The sequence below is a fragment of the Amphichorda felina genome, assembly GCF_050947745.1.
Source record: "Amphichorda felina strain 45539 chromosome Unknown scaffold_1, whole genome shotgun sequence".
NCBI lineage: Eukaryota > Fungi > Ascomycota > Sordariomycetes > Hypocreales > Bionectriaceae > Amphichorda > Amphichorda felina.
In genome coordinates this window covers 1,184,414-1,201,969 of record NW_028145049.1, presented here as the reverse complement: position 1 = coordinate 1,201,969, position 17,556 = coordinate 1,184,414, and the positions used below count along the sequence as shown (strand labels likewise).

The window sequence follows — 17,556 nt, the reverse complement described above, 5'->3', positions numbered from 1 at the left end:
ACTCAATTGAATACGCCAAACTTGCTGGATTTCCCGAATCTCCCCGACCAAACCCATCTGCTGGATCGACTGGGTTCGAAGACCGACTGATATGGACTCTGGACCTGTCTTTGACCATATGGTCGAACTTGCCTGGATGGCCTAAGACAACAGCTGTGGGGGCACCACAGGGTCATAACAACAGAGTTTTGTTGTTATGTTCCGGTGCGTGTATGTTTGTTTATTTTCGTTCCTAACACCCCCAAACCTTTTTATGAGTATGAGTATTACAGTGTTATTGCTACGGGTACTAGGGCTGTAACAAACACACGTCTCTTCTCCTGTCCAGACAACTGTCGGCGTCTCTTGCTCGATGTCAACTGATCTCATACATAGAATAGTACTTCCAACAGCCCAAAAGACGCGGCAAGCTACACTTGCCGAAACCTGAGAACCAAACGATTGTACTCAATATGTCAAGAACCAACACAGGCCGCCAAGGTCAACTCACCGGCCGCGTGTTATTCGCCTCGACTTCCGATGGTGGGCGTCGATATGTCGTCAAGGAACTGACTCCACGATTGTTGGCACGCCTGATGCGACATCTATCGAATACTAGCATCAAATGATGATGTAAGATACCAAGGCGGATGGTGCCCTGCTCCCTCCCTTGAAGACCGAGCAGATCCCACCCCCTCACTGCTGTGTTCCAGAGCTTTCAAGGGAGAACTTTGACCAGTCTCACCTGGATATATGTTCCGTGGAATGTCGGCGCATTCCCTCCTCATCATCATTCGGCATCGACCGTCTCTGTCGCTCATCACCGTTACCAAACAACTTGGGATGCGATATGCTCTCCCGCTGATGTCCTAATCTCTGACCTTGCCACCCTCATTCCACGTATGCGCCAGCTAATTACAACAAACACTACTCATACAACGGAGTACCCGAGCACCATTCGCTCTAGCCTGAGACAGCGTCTCCAGATTCCCACATCGAACAGGTCAACTACGAGTATAAGATGGCACCCAGTTCTTGAACCATAGCGCCGCCTCATCATCGACATCGGCTTCTTCTGCATCTTTGCGCTTTTATATTCAAATACTATTACACTCTTTTTGACCCCTAATCAGCCCCTCGCTCAATATGAAGTTCATCAACACGGCAGCCATCCTCCTGGCCTCCCTGGTCGGCAACACAATCGCCGCTCCTGTTTCCCACGGATCATCCCTCGAGAACAACCAGCACCCTCGGGATGTGGAGGCCCTGCAAGATCTGGATCCCCACTCCAACGCGGAAGCCGATGCTGGAAAGGAAATCGCTGCCAAAGTCTTGGCAGGTCTAGCTGACGGCGAGCTCGGTGAGAACCTGTCGGATATCATACAGGATGCCATCACCGGGGCTACCCAGAAAGCCGGCGCGGGTGGCAACCGCGGCGGAAACCAGCCGGATATCGACTTGGCCAGAATCCTAAAAGCCGTCGAGGGCCTTATCGGGAAGTGCGACCCGGGAAAGCCAGCGGTCGGTGGAAGCCTGCCAGAGACCCCACGAGAGAAGCTCGGTGGAGACGCCCCGGATATTGACATAGCCGGGCTCATCCAAAGCATTCAGGGTCTCGCCTCTCAATGCCCCCCCTCGAAGCGTGGGCTCACCGGAAACCTGTCGGATATCGAAATGAATAGGCTTGCCCAGGCTGGGCCCCGTCAGCCTTGAAGGCCCGGACGGGCCTAATCGGTGGTGTTGCAACTATAAACGACTGGTGGTCTGGCTGGGAACAGACATCTAATGAAGGAGAGGCCGAATAATGACATATCCATCATGGGTAAGGGCCAGGGCGGGGAGGTTCAACTGTCATGTGCTTTAATACTGGTTTCAACAGAACATGTTCCATACTTCCCACAATATCAATATCAAGCTTGGTGACCTGATTCGATCTTGACCATGATATATGACACCTCTTACATCGCTACCACCTTCACTCCCTGCCCGTGACCGAACGCAAAGCCTCTTTCTTGTCATCCTCCAAGGGGCCCTCGGCAATAACCTCCAACTCGTCGACTCCAGAGTTGCCTTCGGGCGTGTCGGGGCGACGAGCCCAAAATTCTGCATCGTCATGGCCGTCGTGGTTAGGCAACTTACTGGTGCGAAAAGCCACCCGTATCTCCTTTTGTTCGCGCTCGGCAGCCGCAATGTAGTGCTTCAGGTAGGCAATGGCCACCTGGCGCTCCTCGTCGGTGCGGCTCCTCCAGAAGGCGATGACGGCGTCGCGGCCGTGGACCGTGTGTTGATGAAGAGCTTCGAGGAAGGCCGGTTGAGTGGAGGAGGGACCTTTTTGGTGGGGCAGAGCAGGACGGATCATGGCGTCGTTCTTTGTTCCTCTCTTGTTTTGAATTGTCCTGATGCTGCTTGTGAGTTTGAGTTTCCCCCGGTCCTGTTCCTCGAGCGTGGTGGATGTGGGTTGTCGCGATGGTGAGAAGAACAGGAAGAAATCAATTCGAGTTCATCGCTATGCATATAAATGCGCAAGGTGTTCATGGCGCTGCACGCCCAGTTTCGTCGTTCTTAAGTGTTGTCCTGGAAGAAGAAACAAGTTGACAGCCTCCTATGTTCCTCCATCTTCTCCCAGTTCTCGTCTTTGTCCATTTTGAACACCCACAACAACTAATGTATGCGTTCACGCAGCCCAACAGCCACCACGCCAAAGGAAACATAGAGAATATTCTGTTCCTGTGCACTGAAAGAAAATTATGAGAACATGGCGCCTGCGGTGTATTAAAACATCGCCTATTCGCGTCAACAATGGATGGAACTTCTCTCTCCTCTTGTCAACCCCAACCCGAAGAAGGGTGTCGAAAGAATCGCAAAGCATCTGTCAAGAGGCAGCAAGTAAGGATATTTCCCTCCCCCGGCTTGCAAAAGTCGCCGCATTGTTCACTCGTCAACAGCTTAACCACTACTTATTTAACCTTGACTGTTTAGAGCAAGAAGAAGAGCACTGCAAACATGTGCCGACAAGTCTGTAGGTATGACTGCGGTCACACCCGCAACAGGCACAAGGTCGAGTGCAACCGGTATGGCAAGGTGTCAACCTTCGTCAGGCGCGTGCTGTACGATCAGGTCTGCGAGCGGACCATCGTGCAGCGCCGGCATAGGCTGTGTCGTGCTTGCGACCCAGATTGCGACGACAACGAGCCTCGCCGTGACCATCGTCAAGACCATCATCGTGATCATCATCGGAAGAATAAGAAGCACAAGAAGTCCGGGCGGGACCCCCGAAGCAGGGAGGATCGCGAGGACCGAGGCAGGAGAAGAGATCGATCGAGCCATGGCCACAGCCATCGAGCGAAGTCGACCAGGGCAGGGGGTAGCTGGCCAGAGCAACGCCCCGAGTCGCCGAGACGCCGGGAAACTTCAGAACCAGCCGACTATGCCGCTTGGCGGGGTGACTGGGAAGCCTCTCTCTCCAATGACCCAGAGGCATGGTTGAGTGGCCTGCCGACTGGGCGCCCAGGGGATGACTCTTGGGATCCTGAGCTTGAATCTGAATGTGAACAGCGCGTCTCGGATACAGGTGCCAGGAGCCAGCAGGATAAACCAGCGCCCGGTATCCCAGAGTCCGCTCCTCCTGGCGGTGCAACGGTACAGCAGCAGAGCTGGGGGTTCCCCGAATCAACTACGCCACCACAAGCGTCGCGTCCTCCCAGCTCCCAGTATACTCCGGCACGCACCAACTGGGACAAGCTCCCCCATCTGCCGAACAAGGCGTATCGCCCCAGCACACCGCCTCGTCCGCCCAGCTCTGTCTATCCCAGCGTGGTCGGATTCCCTCAGCCTCGGCCTCCACCCCCCCAGACTCGGAACTCGTCTTCCAGCGCAGCCAACTCGGATGATTTTATCACCGTCTATGCAGACACCGACGTCGCCACCGACGTCCTCTCAAGGCCCGAGTTTCCAAGCCAGGGCGAGCATGCCGTGGGAGGATGGGGGCGGCCTCGGCCTCCCCCTCCCGGACAATCCCGTTACGCAGGTCTGCCCGCCACCAAGTCTGAGTTTATGGCCCAGGGGGCAGCCCCCAACAGGCACCACCGTCATCACCCAGAGTCAAAGCCCCTCCCGCCCTCGCCTCACCCTCGCCGCTCAGCGGCGAAGCGCCCAGCCCACCAGGTGCGTGACCCCTCCGGCCAAGCCAGCACTAACGAGTCCAGGGACCGACATGACGACGAGCGCCCTAGCATCGGCCGGTCCGTCACCGCGCCCGCGAAGCAGCCCGGCATGGTCTGGCACCCGGCCCTCCAGCGCTGGACCCCAGAGCCAACGCCCTCGACCGTGGGGAGCCAGGCCTACCAGCACCCGCGGCCCGCGCCCCGGCCGCCGGCGGCGCCTAGACCCGCCAGGCCCCGTCAGAGCAGCGATCAGGAGACCACGGTGAGTCTGTTCTACCCCCACCCCGAGCAGGGTACGAGGCACCACGCCAACCAGCGTCCCGTCGAGCAAAATCACAGCAGGACGTCCTCATCGCGGGGCAGCGGCAGCGGCAGCGGCAAGCAGACGGGGCCGCGGTCCTCGAGACCCTCCACGGGCTCGTCCGGGTCTAAGGAAGCTTCTTCGCGGCCGCTGAACCAGGTCGGCAAGGGCCTGATGGCCATGTTCCACCTCCGCAAGCAGCCGTCCGAGGCGTCTTTCGTGTGCGTCGATGCTGCCAGGTACGAGGCCCAGTTCCGTCCTCAGACCTCCCCTCCCTCGGTCCGCCGGAAGCCGCAGGGCGGACGCCGTGGGTAGGCTGAGGAGTGCTGGGAAGGGGAGTTTCTGAGGGGAGGCGGCGAGTAAAGGCCCGGACTGTCGAGGTGTAGTGAGAAGGGGGGAGACACATGATTGCTCAGTGCAGCTGCGAGCTGCCTCGGGCGAAGGAAACATGAATATCGGAAACAATGGTCAGCATCAACGTCCACACCAAAAGGGGGATTTCTTTTGTCTTGGGTAGGAACAGTATTGGGAGAGGATTAGCAATTTCGCTAGCAAGTAATCAAACAAGTCATCATCTACACCGCCACAGCCTCCATCGTACACCCTCCAACAGTAATCATCATCATCTCGTAGAGCCTTGCTTGTACAATTTCAAATATGTGTGTTTTCCCTGGAGGGCGCCCTGGACTCGGCCGGGCGTGCAGGGTCGATATTTTGCTTTGTGTGCTTTGTGTGCGTGTGTGTGTGTGTGTGTTGTAAGTGTGTTGTAATTTGGAGAGGCACATGTGCCCTCTTCCGGCGCCTTCTTTAGCTGGCCTTGCCGTTCTTGGCCTGCGACCGGAACTTGGTGATCTCGGCCTGGACCTTCTTGTTGACGCGGGCCTGGAGCTCCGGGCGGTAGCCCAGGAAGAAGAGGACCTCGAGCCAGACGAACATGGGGGCGAGGAACAGGGCCTGGACCAGGTTGTCCAAGAGGGCCGGGGCGCGCTTCTCAAAGGCGCCGTGGCCGACAAACTGGGCGACCCAGCAGACGACGTGGACGGCGATGGCCGACGTCAGGGTCGCGTCAGGATCCTGGGCCTTGAGGTAGTTGCTGCCAGCCGCAGCGCCGAGGCAGAGGGCGGCCAGGGCGAAGCCGGCGACGGGCTCCAGCAGCAGGTAGAGCGCCGCGTAGAGCACGGCAGCAATGGTGCCCAGGTTGAGGTCAAGATACGGCACAGCCAGCCACTCGGGCAGCTCGACGAGGGTCCCCGTGTAGGACGCCTGCAGGTCATCAAGGGTGAGAATTCATGGCCCGACAGAGATGCTTTTGTGCGCGGCAACGAGACTCACAAGGCAGAAGCCCGAGAACAGGATCATGGGGACGCATATGATGTGGATGGCTACATTGACCTTGTTGTGGTGGTAGGCACCATACTGGAGTAGAGCCGACGGGTTAGACGGGTTAGACGGGATAGACGGGATAGACGGGATGAGACGGCCATGGGGCAGCGGCGCCTCCGGGGATATGAGAATGGGCTTACAAAGACGAGGTGGTGCTCCAGATCGAGAGACATGTTGGGCGAGGACTGGTTAGGATGAGGTTGAGGTTGAGGAACACGTAGCAGCAGGTGGGGAGTGAGTCGAGCGAGTCGAGCGAGTCGAGCAAGTCGAGCGAGGCCCACCACGACAGATGGAGCTGCAGAATCAGACTAGGCACGCTGGAGCGGAGGGAAATATGAGATGCTGGGTCGTCGCAGAGGTCGCAGCAGCTGGTTGAGCAGCGCAGAGACGAGCGAGGATTGAGGGAGTGAGGGAGGTGGATGGGGAGAGGAGGGGAGGGCGGAGGAGAGAGGAGGGAGCTTGGTTGTGAGGAAGGATAAGGTGAGGTAGAAGGAGGCCACGGGTGAGCGAAGTGAGGCCCTGGAGGCCCTGGAGGCCCTGATGGCCCTGATGATGGGTGAGGTTGCAGCAGACAGAGGGCGAGCCAGCGAATCAGGGCCCTCGAAGTTGCATGCAACGGCTGTCGACGTGGGGCAATTGGGGCAATTGGGGCAATTGGGGCTCCTGGGAGTCCGAGTCTGTCGGGCTCCTGGGAACTGGATTGCGCTTCTGCGCTTCTTTGCTTCTGCGTCTCATAGTCTCATAGTCTCATAGTCCCATAGTCTCATGCTACTATGTGTAGTCTCATGCTACCTAGGTAAGCTGCCCGTGCACGCCATATATTGATGGAGGATCCCCATCTTGGGTTGCAGCCGTGTGGCCCATCAAGATGTCAAGCTGGCCTGACACACTGTTCCCACCCCAGGACCTCTTGCCGATGAACCCAGCCGTGAACACAGCCGTGAACACAGCTATGAAGCCGGCCACGAGCACACCCATCTGAATTAATTAGCGGCGTTGTGTTGCGTCCAGCCACAAAGTTACCATGGCGGTGCCCATAGCATCAGCCCGGGGCCAAACTGGATGCTGGACACGGTTCGTTGCAGGTCAACAAGACAGCTGGCCAGGTACGTACCGGCCAACAAATATTAGAAGTGCACGGGCCACCATTTCAGACCCATCGCATCACAAGCATCTTCCTCCAGCGCAACTTCAACTATTACCACCAGGCTTCCTCGCCCGCAGCCTCACCCTCAGCCTTGTCGTCCTCCTCTCCCGCCTCCCTCCTCCCCTTCGACCCCGCCTCCAGTCCGACCGCCCTCCGACAACCGCTCACTCGGGGGTTTCAGTAGCGGCTGAGCGAAGTGGAAAATTTGAGGCGCCGACGCTGTCGCCATCTCTGCGTGTTGTGCCTGTGTGCGCGACCATCCAGGGGGTTTCGGCACGCGCATATCCATATCCACCGCCGCCTCTTTTGCTTCGAACCCCGCTAGCCTCGCTCGTCGAGAGGCCGGCCCTGCTCGATCCAGTTGCTCCGCGTCAACTGACCCTAAACCGTCTCTCGCTCACGAATATACGAACCTTACGAACCGATCCCCTGCCATCACGACGCCCTCCAACGCGACGAAGCTCTCCCCATCGGAAACACGTCTCTTCCCGTAATCTCCGCCATCATCTGCCTAATCTCTCCGGTGCTTCGCTTCGCCGCTCCTCGCCATCATGTTCTTCCTCTACAACATGGAACGCAGGGTCACCCTGCACCCGTCCTATTTTGGCCGGAACATGCATGAACTGGTGACGAGCAAGCTGCTCAAGGACGTCGAGGGCACATGCTCCGGAAACTACTACATCATCTCCATCATGGACACCTTTGACATCTCCGAGGGGCGCATTCTGCCGGGCACGGGGCTGGCCGAGTTCACAGTTGGCTATCGTGCCGTTGTGTGGAGGCCGTTCAAGGGCGAGACGGTAAGGCAGCGTGGCGACCCCTCTATCCTATCGGACAAGAGGCTTTTTTTCTGACCAGCGTGCTCTCAGGTTGACGGCGTCGTCACCTCCATCAACCCTCAGGGCTTCTTCTGCCAGGTCGGACCTCTGAAGCTCTTTGTCTCGGCCCATGTATGCGGAACCGTCCACGAGTTGTACTCGGCAGATCCAGTGCTGACATGTCCTCGCAGCTAATTCCCAGTGAAATCCAATGGGACCCCAATGCGACGCCGCCGCAGTACACCAACAACGAGGATACGGTGATTGAGCCCGGCACGCACGTCCGCGTCAAGATCCTCGGTACCAGAAGCGAGGTCGGCGAGATGTGGGCCATTGGCAGTATCAAGGAGGACTACCTAGGGTATGCCTCAGAAGTGATGCTCTCGCATGCCTTTCTTTGACGCTAACACGATGGTTCAGTTGCCTTCAGGATTAGATGCCCTGAGAGACAAGCCTCACGTTCACGGAAGTGGACGGCAAGCAATTGTCGCCTCGTTCTGCCTCCAACGATGATGCCCCTGCTACGGAGTTCTGGCGAATTTCATTGTGGGAGGCACCAACTAATGCCGTTCATGACAAAGAACCAAAAAAAAAAATCTGATACAAGATTCGGAGAGAGAGGGGATCAGGGCACTGGTCACAGCTGCGGTTCTTCACCTTGTTCTGCTGTTCCACTTGGGTTTGACACCACAGACCCTCCTTATACCTGACTGATAGATTCTTGCCGTTGAAAATGCCCCCCTGAGGGCCATGTCATCTAGACTTAGTAGACTGCGCACGCAAGTTGATGCTAAAATGAATTGGATACCCGTAGATTCTGCCGCTTGCGCTTGGTCTATGAATCTGTGAGCTTGTACTACTCGTACGAGTACTCGTGGCGGGGTTCTGACAACTTGAGACTGAGAGGCGTGGCTGACTCCGCGCCATTCAAGCCTTCAATCCTTCGAGGATCCCCCATACCCCACATCCTCGCCGGACGACATCGGCCCCTTCTCCGAGAGACGGCTGTCATCCACTCACCAGATGGAGCATCGTCGCCAATTCCCCGCCAGTAGCTCCGTCTCGCTTGATCCATAAATACCGATTACGCTCTCTTCCCGGCCCCTAGAAAACATCTGTACTGTCATCAGCATGAGACCTCTCGCTGCGAGATTCCGCCCCTTCGTCGTGCCCAACGCTGCCACCATCATCTCCTCGCAGACGCGCCGCTGCTACTCCCTGCCCGCCATGCAAGCCGCCAGCAGAATCAGGACGGCCCTCGCCGGGGACAGCCCGGCCATGGGCATGTGGCAGATGATCCCCGGGGCCAACGTGTCGAGGATCCTGGCCCGGACCGGGGTGGACTGGGTGTGTGTGGATTGCGAGCACGGCAACATTGACGGTTCGTTAACATCATCTTGGTGCCAGAGAGGGTAATAAGAGGTATGGGGCAGGAGCAGCTGCGCTGACGAGAAGAATCCTATTTAGATGGTGCCATGCATGACGCTGTCCCTGCTATTGCAGCCCTGGGTGTTTCTCCCATTGTCAGAGTCCCGGATATGCAGTCGTGGATGGTGAAGCGTGAGTGGCATTCCCCCGTCTATTGCTTACTATCTAATACTGACTGGAGACCAGGCGCATTGGACTGCGGCGCCCACGGGGTATGCTTCGTCAACCGGCCCCCCCCCCCCCCCCCCCCCCCCCCCCCCCTGGGGCTTTGGTGACTCATTCATCCATCTCAGAAAGAACTGACGTGGGCAGATCCTCGTACCTCTGCTACGCACAGTCGAAGAGGCCAAGCAGCTGGTCCAGTCAGCCAAGTTCCCGCCCATGGGCCGCCGCGGGTTCGGCTCCCCCATCGCCATGGAGCGCTTCAACCCCGTGCCCACCTTCACCGAGTACCTCCAGCAGGCCAACGACGCCCTCGTGACCATGGTCCAGATCGAGACCAAGGAGGCCCTCGAGGCGATCGACGAGATTGCCGCCGTCGACGGCATTGACGTCCTCTTCATTGGTCCCTTTGACCTGGGTAAACCCTCCCCCATGTCCCCACAGCCCATCCGTGTGCAAACTGACAAGAAACAAAAGCCAACAACATCGGGCACCCCATCCTCGACGGGGTCATCGCCCAGGAGGTCAAGGATGCGCTGGCCAAGATCCTGGCGGCGTCCCACAAGGCCGGCAAGAAGTGCGGCATCTTCTCCACGGGCGGCGAGCAGGCGCAGCAGTTTGCTGCCCAGGGCTTCGACCTCATCTCGGTGGCGACCGACTACACGGCGCTCGAGTTCACGCTCAAGGAGTCGCTGAGCGTGGCCAAGGGGCAGGCCAAGCCGGTCAAGGGCGGGTCGTACTGATGAGTTCTGGAGGGAGATGACGCCCCCGGCGGGAGGGGTTGGGGGGGAGGAGGAGAACGAGGGAAAAGCTACCGCTTCTCGACCTCGTCCATTTTTGCCTCGACTTGCTCGGGCGTAAAGCGGTGCATGAGCTTGGCGGCCTTGCTGGCAGTGGTCACGTCCTCGCTGGGGGACTCGGCTTTGCTGATGTGAATCTACCTCGGTTGTAAATACAAATTGTTCTATTTTAGGGTCTTTAAGAGAGACAGAGTTTCCAAGAGAGGACTCACAACTGGAACGTCGAAATCGTAGAGGTCCCTCCACTTTGAGCCCTTGGCGTCGACATTTTCCTCGACGTATGCAAAGGGTCTCCTGTCCCATACCTTGGACAGCGACTGCTTGCCCTGGTCACAGAGGCCACAACCTTCACGGGTAAAGAGGGTGATTCTGCAAGCCTGCAGGAGGCGCCGAGTTGCGAACATGTTGGCGAACTCTAAAAATGGACAATGGCGAAGCTTGTTCTCGTCAACTCTGGGAACTCTTGGTCGTGTGAGGTTGCAACAAACAAATCTCTGGTCTGCCAGTTATGGGGTGATCCTCGTTGGATCCCCACACCAGAAAAGGAAGGCGGTGAGACCCCCGGCACGTTGGAGCTCCAAGGCGCGCTGTCGTCATTCTGTGTGGGCGGATCTGGTTTGGGCCTTTGGCGGGCGGTTTTCTAGAACATCCCACCCCACCAACAACCACCCGCGAAGGTGTCAAGGCTTGAACTTGGCGCCGGATCTATCAGCCTCCCATTTTTGACCCTTTTCCTTTCTTTTATGGTCCACTTATTCCGCAGTTTCAATCTGTTTTCACTGCCTAATCTAACGCAGGTACCCGGTCTTCAGCCTCGACCAGCCCGTACCAGAACACCATGACCCAGAAGCAAAAGTGCGTGCGGAAGGGTTGCGGGAAGGAGTTCACGGACCCCGACGAGAAGTGCGTCTACCATCCCGGCCCGCCGATCTTTCACGAGGGCCAGAAAGGTGCGTTGCGTACTTGAACGAGGCGAGGGCAGCCGCATCCAGAGTTTCCGCCCTCTGCGCCCCCATCCCCAATGACCCCAAGGCTAACCCCGCCGGCGCTCGCAGGATGGAAGTGCTGCAGCCCCCGCGTCCTGACCTTTGACGAGTTCCTCGAGATCCCGCCCTGCACGACGGGCGTGCACTCGACGACCGACTCGGGCCCCCAGCTCGAGGAGAAGAAGACGACGCCCGAGGAGGACGCCGCGCTCAACGCCAAGATCGCCGCGCTCAACGACGCCGTCCCCGGCCGCGCACCCATCCAGCCGGCGCAGAGCGCGCCCGCCCAGCCCCCGCCGCCGCCCGAGTCCGACGACGACGACCCCAGCCTCGAGATCCCCGACGGGGCCGAGTGCCGGCGCAAGAAGTGCGGCGCCAAGTACCACCGGGGCCAGTCCCGCGACGGCGAGAAGTGCGTGCACCACCCGGGCGTGCCCATCTTCCACGAGGGCAGTAAGGGCTACTCGTGCTGCAAGCGGCGCGTGCTCGAGTTTGATCAGTTCATGCAGATCGAGGGGTGCACCACCAAGGACAGGCACCTGTTCATCGGCAGCGGCAAGAAGGACAAGGCGGCGGCAGCTGCTGCTGGGGGCGAGGAGGTCTTGACGACGGTCAGGTATGGGAGCTTTCTTTTCCTCACAAGTCCACAAGAGCACGCGTGATTGTTTGAGGGGAACATGGGGAAGGCTAATACGTGGGGTTTCGCAGGCACGACTATTACCAGACGCCCTCGACTGTCATTGCGTCCATCTTCCTCAAGAAGATCGATAAGGACACGGCCAAGGTGGAATTCAAGCCCAGCTCAATAGATTTGGACCTCAAGACCAGCGACACGCCGCCGAAGCGGTACACGGCCGAGTTCCCGCTCTACGGACCCATTGACATGGAGAAGTCGTCGTTCAAGGTGCTCGGCTCGAAGCTGGAGCTGAATCTGGTCAAGGCCGACGGCGCCTCGTGGCCGGTGCTGCGGAGCGATGAGGCGCTGACGGGCGAGATTCTGCAGATCGGAAAGGCAGGACGGGCGTGAGTAAGAGCTAGGGAAAAAGGCGACAAACGGATGGTGAAATGTTTATTAGACGATGAAATGATGTGACAGTACGTAGATGAGAGCGGTAAAGAGATGACAACTACTACTTAAATGGGAAGTTAAAGCTAGCACGTGGTCCGCACGAGTACCTATTATTCAACACGTCCATTGCGTGGTGGTTCTTTGGCAACCGTTGGGGCTGGAAGCCCAGTGCAACGATGCTCTTGACGCCCACCGGACGTTGATAAGCTTAAAATAACAAGCCAGAGAACTAGAACTGATCGCCGGTACGTATAGCAATGTGGTGTTTTGAGTCGTTGTACCTACGCATGCCAGGACTCGCTAATAACGACGGGGCTGATCTGGTCACTGGTGACGTTGTCTGATAAGAGAGCGAAGGCCTTCGACGAAAGAGATTCCCCACGCATGACTGGTCCAACTTGGCGCGTCACCAGAATGCGGTCCGTGGAAATTATGTCTAGTTATCCGAGCGTATACCAGTCACCTTCGGTGGTCGCCCTGGGAGTCATGATAAGCTTCCCCGTAGCGCCATCTATGATCTAATCAACCTAGGAGGAAAAGCGCAGAGATGGCTGAATCTGAACCCCCCCGGGGGGTTCTCAGCAAATACGGCTACGTAAACGGCCAGGCGCTGCTCTCACTGGCTCCTGGCGATGGTGCTCCCACGCCGAGAGTCCCGCTAAGATAAGGCTGCTGAGGGCAGCTTGGCTCGCAATTGGAAGCCCCCGGTCGCTGGCGGCTTGGGTGGGCGTAAATAATCGACGGCAGGGAGGTTTCTCTTATCGCGGTCGGCCTGCCTGCGGTGCAGATGGGCAAAAGGGCTGCCTTTTGATGGGCGTTTCTTGTGTGTTTATTTATCGATTTTTGAAAGCAGTAGCTGAAGCGTTCGACGTCGCAGGGCCCTCGGGCGTAATTGTTATAAGGCTATCACGTCACCCCAGTGTGCGACCAGCCTTGAAGTCTCGACTCTTGACTCTCGCCATCTTCGAACTTTCTCACCTGATTTCTGGCTCCCCCTATTAAACAGACACACACATACACATTCCATCGCCATCCATCCGTCTGCGCATCGTTAATTCACCATGCCGGCCGAGGTTTCTCACGGGCGCGGCGGCGCTGGCAACATCAACCCCGATGACACGCAATACGTCGACGGCTCGATTGTCCGAGCGGGCCCCGAGGGTAGCCACGGCGACGGCGCTTACAGCTCTGGCCGCGGAGGTACGTGGCGGGAGGAGTGTTTGATGGGGATTCCAACGGAGGCGCAAGCATATTTAGATACCTTGTGCAGCTGCTGACGCTTCTCTCACATAGGCGCGGGCAACATTGGTGATGTGGGCACCAAGGGGACGGAGCGCAAGGACGTCGAGGTGATCCCGGAGTATGCCATTCGCAAGTCCGAGGAGAGCAACCGCCACACCGGCCGTGGCGGCGCCGGAAACGAGCAGCATCCCCCCGTCAAGGAAGAGCCTCCCAAGGCTGCTTCGCCCGTTGGCCTGGCCGACAAGCTCAAGGCCAAGCTGTTTGGCAAGAAGAAGAAGTGAGCGAGCGGCAGCCGAGTCGCTTGCTGATGTCAGCAGAGAGGCCACAGAAATATTATCAGCATTGGATTGACTGATCCATGTTGGATGATAGTGACGATGGAGGCCGACTAGCCAAGGTTGAGCAACATTTTCGTTCTTAATGCCAGTGATATCCAGCAGTTCTTGCTTTTGTTTACCTAGAGGAATAACATCATTTTGACCCTTTATTCATAGTACCAACCTGGCGGCCAAACGCACGTACGAGTAGGGAGTAGGGAGTAGGGAGTAGGGTGGAGTGGTGTAGAGCTTCCAGAGCTCGGGATTTGCGGTTGTTTATTAAATCTGGACAGAGGAATATGCGGATGTGCTTGATACATACCATACTGGGTAGTAATCAGACGCTGCCTAGGTCCGATGCAACCCACTGGGCGCGCCGTTGCTCCATCGCGCCGCTTTTGGCCATGCAGGCGAGACGAGCCCGGTGTTCGCAGGCAGAGCCATTTGACGGCTTCATCCGTCGCCCCTCATAAGTCATAACCGGTATTACATGAACAGGCCAGCAGACCCACAGGCGCCATCCCCAGGTTCCACTGCCATCCTGATTCTTCGCAGCCCGCGCGACGGGACCGTCACCCATGTGACTGGCATCGAAGTAGTAGTATTATGTGTGTATGTAATATGTACGTACACGCCTCCGTCTCAAGCTACTAGTTCAGTCATCAGTAATGCCCAGAAAGAGTTGTGTGTGTACGGACTGCCTTCCCATTCATCTCAAGACGAGACAAGACAAGACCAGAGGAGGGGAAACGCAACCCCGATAAGACCTCGTCACATTCAGTCTCGTCTTCAGGGAGTGATAACCCACTTTGAAGGCAACCATAAATGGCATTTGCTCTACACCAAGTCCATGGGCCACGAGCGGGACCCTGTCGCGGCGAATAGGCATCTGCAAGAGACCTCGTGAACAACGGGAAATCATCCCCCATCTGAGCCGTCTCGCCATCCCAAGCCAGGGATACGAATGGGGCCCCACGACCGGTGGCAAGCCTAACAAGACTTGGGGCGAACCATACTATGACTGTTGTCAAGGACTAGGTAGGTGACGAGTAGCCTTGGGGGGGGGTCTGGGGAGTCTCGTCGCGTTTCACTCTCCCACCCGTGGATGAGCTCTTATACCAGGGTATATCTATCTCCTCAGCCGGCTTGCTCCCATCGACCAGGCAGCTTCATCACGAACCCCGCTAGAGATCGTCATCGACGAGTTTGCGCCTCATGTGCACTGCCCGGGCTACTTGCGCAGACCAGACACCCATGCCACGTGCACACGTGCAAACACGTGCAGCTTTCCAAGGCTGTAAGGGCGGCGCGTGAGAGAGCGGGCTCCATCTTACCGGAAGTCGTCGAGCTATTAGCCTCAGGGCTATCCATGAGGCGGCCAAACTGTGTCCAGGTGGGATCGAAGAAGCGGGACGGGGACCATATTTTACAGTTTACAGTTCCCGTGTACAGTGACACGGGGGCTGCTGTAACTGGTATCCTCTCCCACTGGCATTCACCGACCCCTGGCCAATCACAGCGCTCATGCATCCAAGGTCAGCTGCCTGCGGCCCCAGAACGTCGTCACCATGAACCACCTCCAGCCGCCTCGTCCTCCCCTCCACGGCAACAGGCACTGGTCTGGCCTCTCCATCCTGTCCAGGGGCTCCTTTCGATCCTTTACCACATCCTCCTTCGAGGCCGACGACGAGCGCTCCTCCAGCGACGGAGACGACATGAGCTCCCGGGACAGCAGCACAGCCGCCAGCGACAGGCGTCGCAGGTCCGCTGCAGCTCTCTACGCAGGCTACGATGGCCGCCCCACGAGTCGCAAGGAGATGACGGGCTGGTACATGTATGCCTTTGCTTCCGAGACCTATGTGATATGCGGGATAGGTGCGCCGTTCTTCTCTTTGCCCTTCTCTACAATAGCTGATCCGTTATTCAACTAACACGGCCCAACGTACCTAGGCTCCTTCATCCCAATCCTCCTCGAGAGTCTCGCCCGCGAGAACGGTGTCCTGTACTCCGACCCGACCAAACCCTGTGGGTCCAGCGACAGCAAGAATGAGGATGACGGGCAGTGCGTCGTCTACGTGCTGGGCATCCCCATCAACACGGCCAGCTTCGCCATGTACACCTTCTCCATCAGTGTCCTCATCCAGGCCCTGCTGGTTGTCAGCATCAGCTGCGCCGCCGACCACGGAAACTTCCGCAAGAAACTCCTGCTCGCCTTTGCGTGGCTCGGCAGCGTCTGCGTCATGGCCTACATCTTTGTCTCCAAGGAGACGTACATCCTCGGAGCCATCCTCACCATTATTTCCAACACGTCCTTCGGAGCGTCCTTTGTCCTGCTCAACTCATTCCTGCCGCTCCTGGTGCGGAACCACCCAGATGTCATCGAGACGCGGCAGCCAAGGACACCGGACCTGGCCGCGTCTGGGTTGGAATCGCGGCCTCTGGAGGACTCGACTGGTAGCCTGGAGCCCCCTGAGATCGATGCCACATCTCCCCTGCTCGCTGATGAGTCCCTCCACGCCTCCGAATCTCGGCTCGGTGTAAAGGCGACCAACAAGGAGCTCTTGTCAAAGGAACTGGAGTTATCGACATCAATGTCGTCCAAGGGCATGGGCATCGGGTACATGGGAGCTCTTTTCCTCCAATGCGTCGCCATTGCTATCCTCATTGCCATGAAGAACACAACATGGTCTCAGCGGGTGGTCTTATTCATCATCGGTGTCTGGTGGACCGTCTTCACGATTCCTGCGGCCATGTGGCTTCGGCCGAGGCCGGGACCACCGCTTACTGACGTGCGGAAGGGACGTTTGGCCGGCCTGGCCTACCTTGTGTATGCCTGGAGGTCCCTGTTCCGGACGGCCGCTCTGGCGCGACGACTGATGGACATCATGCTCTTCCTGGCTGGATGGTTCCTCCTCTCCGACGCCATTGCGACGACATCGTCGACGGCGATTCTCTTTGCCAAGACGACGCTGCACATGCGACCATGGGCGCTAGGTATGATCAATGTTATTACCACCTTGTGTGGTGCTGCGGGTGCCTTTGGGTGGTCCTGGGTATCCAGGTTGCTGAAGCTCCAACCGCATCAGACCATCCTCGTGTGCATTGCTCTTTTCGAGCTGATCCCAATCTACGGACTGATTGGATACCTCCCCTTCGTGAAAGAATGGGGTGTGTTTGGACTGCAGCAGCCGTGGGAGATGTACCCCTTGGCTGGAATCTACGGCCTTGTTCTGGGCGGCCTGGGGTCGTACTGCCGTTCGCTGTACGGAGAGCTCATCCCCCCGGGCTCCGAGGCCGCCTTCTACGCTCTCTATGCGATAACCGACAAGGGGTCAAGCGTCTTCGGCCCGACCATTGTCGGTGCCATCATCGACAGGACCGGTAGCATCCGGCCGGCCTTCTGGTTCCTGGCTGCCCTGGTAGGGCTCCCGGCGCCGCTCATCTACTTCATCGACGTGGAACGGGGCAAGCGCGAGGGCGAGAAGCTCGCACGCACGATAGAGTTCCTAGATCCGGAGGACGATGACGATGCCCAAGATGAGGGAGAGGCTGAGAGCATGCTGGCGGGCCACCAGAACGGCAATAGCTTTCCAGGTTCTCTGACCGTTAGGTGGGAAGAGTAGAACCGGCTACCTGTTGGCCTGCTATTACGTTTTTTTAACACCCTTGTTGAGATTTATTAGAGCATGTCAGCGACTGGCGTTGGGAGCCAAGCTTCATTTGGATACTGTATTCTGAGCACATTCGGACGGGGATCTGCA

General features: G+C 57.8%; 10 protein-coding genes across 10 annotated transcripts; 7 read left to right on the top strand and 3 right to left on the bottom strand.

Moving 5' to 3' along the window:
- Window positions 1–1,125: 1,125 nt before the first annotated feature.
- Window positions 1,126–1,692, top strand: ACO1O0_000385 (uncharacterized protein; the record flags this gene model as incomplete). Its single annotated transcript, XM_083189884.1, has 1 exon — window positions 1,126–1,692. The coding sequence occupies one exon, from the start codon at window positions 1,126–1,128 to the stop codon at window positions 1,690–1,692; it is 567 nt and encodes a 188-aa protein (XP_083053743.1).
- A 262-nt stretch (window positions 1,693–1,954) lies between these two features.
- ACO1O0_000384 (uncharacterized protein) lies at window positions 1,955–2,338 on the bottom strand (the record flags this gene model as incomplete). The annotated part of the gene is made up of 2 exons (XM_083189883.1): window positions 1,955–2,082; window positions 2,119–2,338. 2 exons carry the CDS (start codon window positions 2,336–2,338, stop codon window positions 1,955–1,957), a joined length of 348 nt encoding a protein of 115 aa, XP_083053742.1.
- A 644-nt stretch (window positions 2,339–2,982) lies between these two features.
- On the top strand, window positions 2,983–4,758 carry ACO1O0_000383 (uncharacterized protein; the record flags this gene model as incomplete). Its single annotated transcript, XM_083189882.1, has 1 exon — window positions 2,983–4,758. The coding sequence occupies one exon, from the start codon at window positions 2,983–2,985 to the stop codon at window positions 4,756–4,758; it is 1,776 nt and encodes a 591-aa protein (XP_083053741.1).
- Window positions 4,759–5,250: 492 nt separating this feature from the next.
- On the bottom strand, window positions 5,251–5,999 carry ACO1O0_000382 (2-hydroxy-palmitic acid dioxygenase MPO1; the record flags this gene model as incomplete). The annotated part of the gene is made up of 3 exons (XM_083189881.1): window positions 5,251–5,706; window positions 5,776–5,859; window positions 5,967–5,999. 3 exons carry the CDS (start codon window positions 5,997–5,999, stop codon window positions 5,251–5,253), a joined length of 573 nt encoding a protein of 190 aa, XP_083053740.1.
- A 1,525-nt stretch (window positions 6,000–7,524) lies between these two features.
- RPB7 (DNA-directed RNA polymerase II subunit RPB7) lies at window positions 7,525–8,227 on the top strand (the record flags this gene model as incomplete). The annotated part of the gene is made up of 4 exons (XM_083189880.1): window positions 7,525–7,773; window positions 7,843–7,923; window positions 7,983–8,152; window positions 8,212–8,227. The coding sequence occupies 4 exons, from the start codon at window positions 7,525–7,527 to the stop codon at window positions 8,225–8,227; spliced, it is 516 nt and encodes a 171-aa protein (XP_083053739.1).
- A 695-nt stretch (window positions 8,228–8,922) lies between these two features.
- Window positions 8,923–10,124, top strand: ACO1O0_000380 (HpcH/HpaI aldolase family protein; the record flags this gene model as incomplete). Its single annotated transcript, XM_083189879.1, has 5 exons — window positions 8,923–9,172; window positions 9,259–9,351; window positions 9,406–9,431; window positions 9,532–9,799; window positions 9,859–10,124. 5 exons carry the CDS (start codon window positions 8,923–8,925, stop codon window positions 10,122–10,124), a joined length of 903 nt encoding a protein of 300 aa, XP_083053738.1.
- Window positions 10,125–10,192: 68 nt separating this feature from the next.
- On the bottom strand, window positions 10,193–10,585 carry ACO1O0_000379 (glutaredoxin family protein; the record flags this gene model as incomplete). Its single annotated transcript, XM_083189878.1, has 2 exons — window positions 10,193–10,318; window positions 10,394–10,585. The coding sequence occupies 2 exons, from the start codon at window positions 10,583–10,585 to the stop codon at window positions 10,193–10,195; spliced, it is 318 nt and encodes a 105-aa protein (XP_083053737.1).
- Window positions 10,586–11,019: 434 nt separating this feature from the next.
- On the top strand, window positions 11,020–12,194 carry ACO1O0_000378 (cysteine and histidine-rich domain-containing protein; the record flags this gene model as incomplete). The annotated part of the gene is made up of 3 exons (XM_083189877.1): window positions 11,020–11,131; window positions 11,237–11,783; window positions 11,876–12,194. 3 exons carry the CDS (start codon window positions 11,020–11,022, stop codon window positions 12,192–12,194), a joined length of 978 nt encoding a protein of 325 aa, XP_083053736.1.
- A 1,103-nt stretch (window positions 12,195–13,297) lies between these two features.
- Window positions 13,298–13,759, top strand: ACO1O0_000377 (DUF3602 domain-containing protein; the record flags this gene model as incomplete). The annotated part of the gene is made up of 2 exons (XM_083189876.1): window positions 13,298–13,436; window positions 13,530–13,759. 2 exons carry the CDS (start codon window positions 13,298–13,300, stop codon window positions 13,757–13,759), a joined length of 369 nt encoding a protein of 122 aa, XP_083053735.1.
- Window positions 13,760–15,363: 1,604 nt separating this feature from the next.
- Window positions 15,364–17,418, top strand: ATG22 (autophagy-related protein 22-like protein; the record flags this gene model as incomplete). The annotated part of the gene is made up of 2 exons (XM_083189875.1): window positions 15,364–15,670; window positions 15,746–17,418. The coding sequence occupies 2 exons, from the start codon at window positions 15,364–15,366 to the stop codon at window positions 17,416–17,418; spliced, it is 1,980 nt and encodes a 659-aa protein (XP_083053734.1).
- Between the last annotated feature and the right edge of the window lie 138 nt (window positions 17,419–17,556).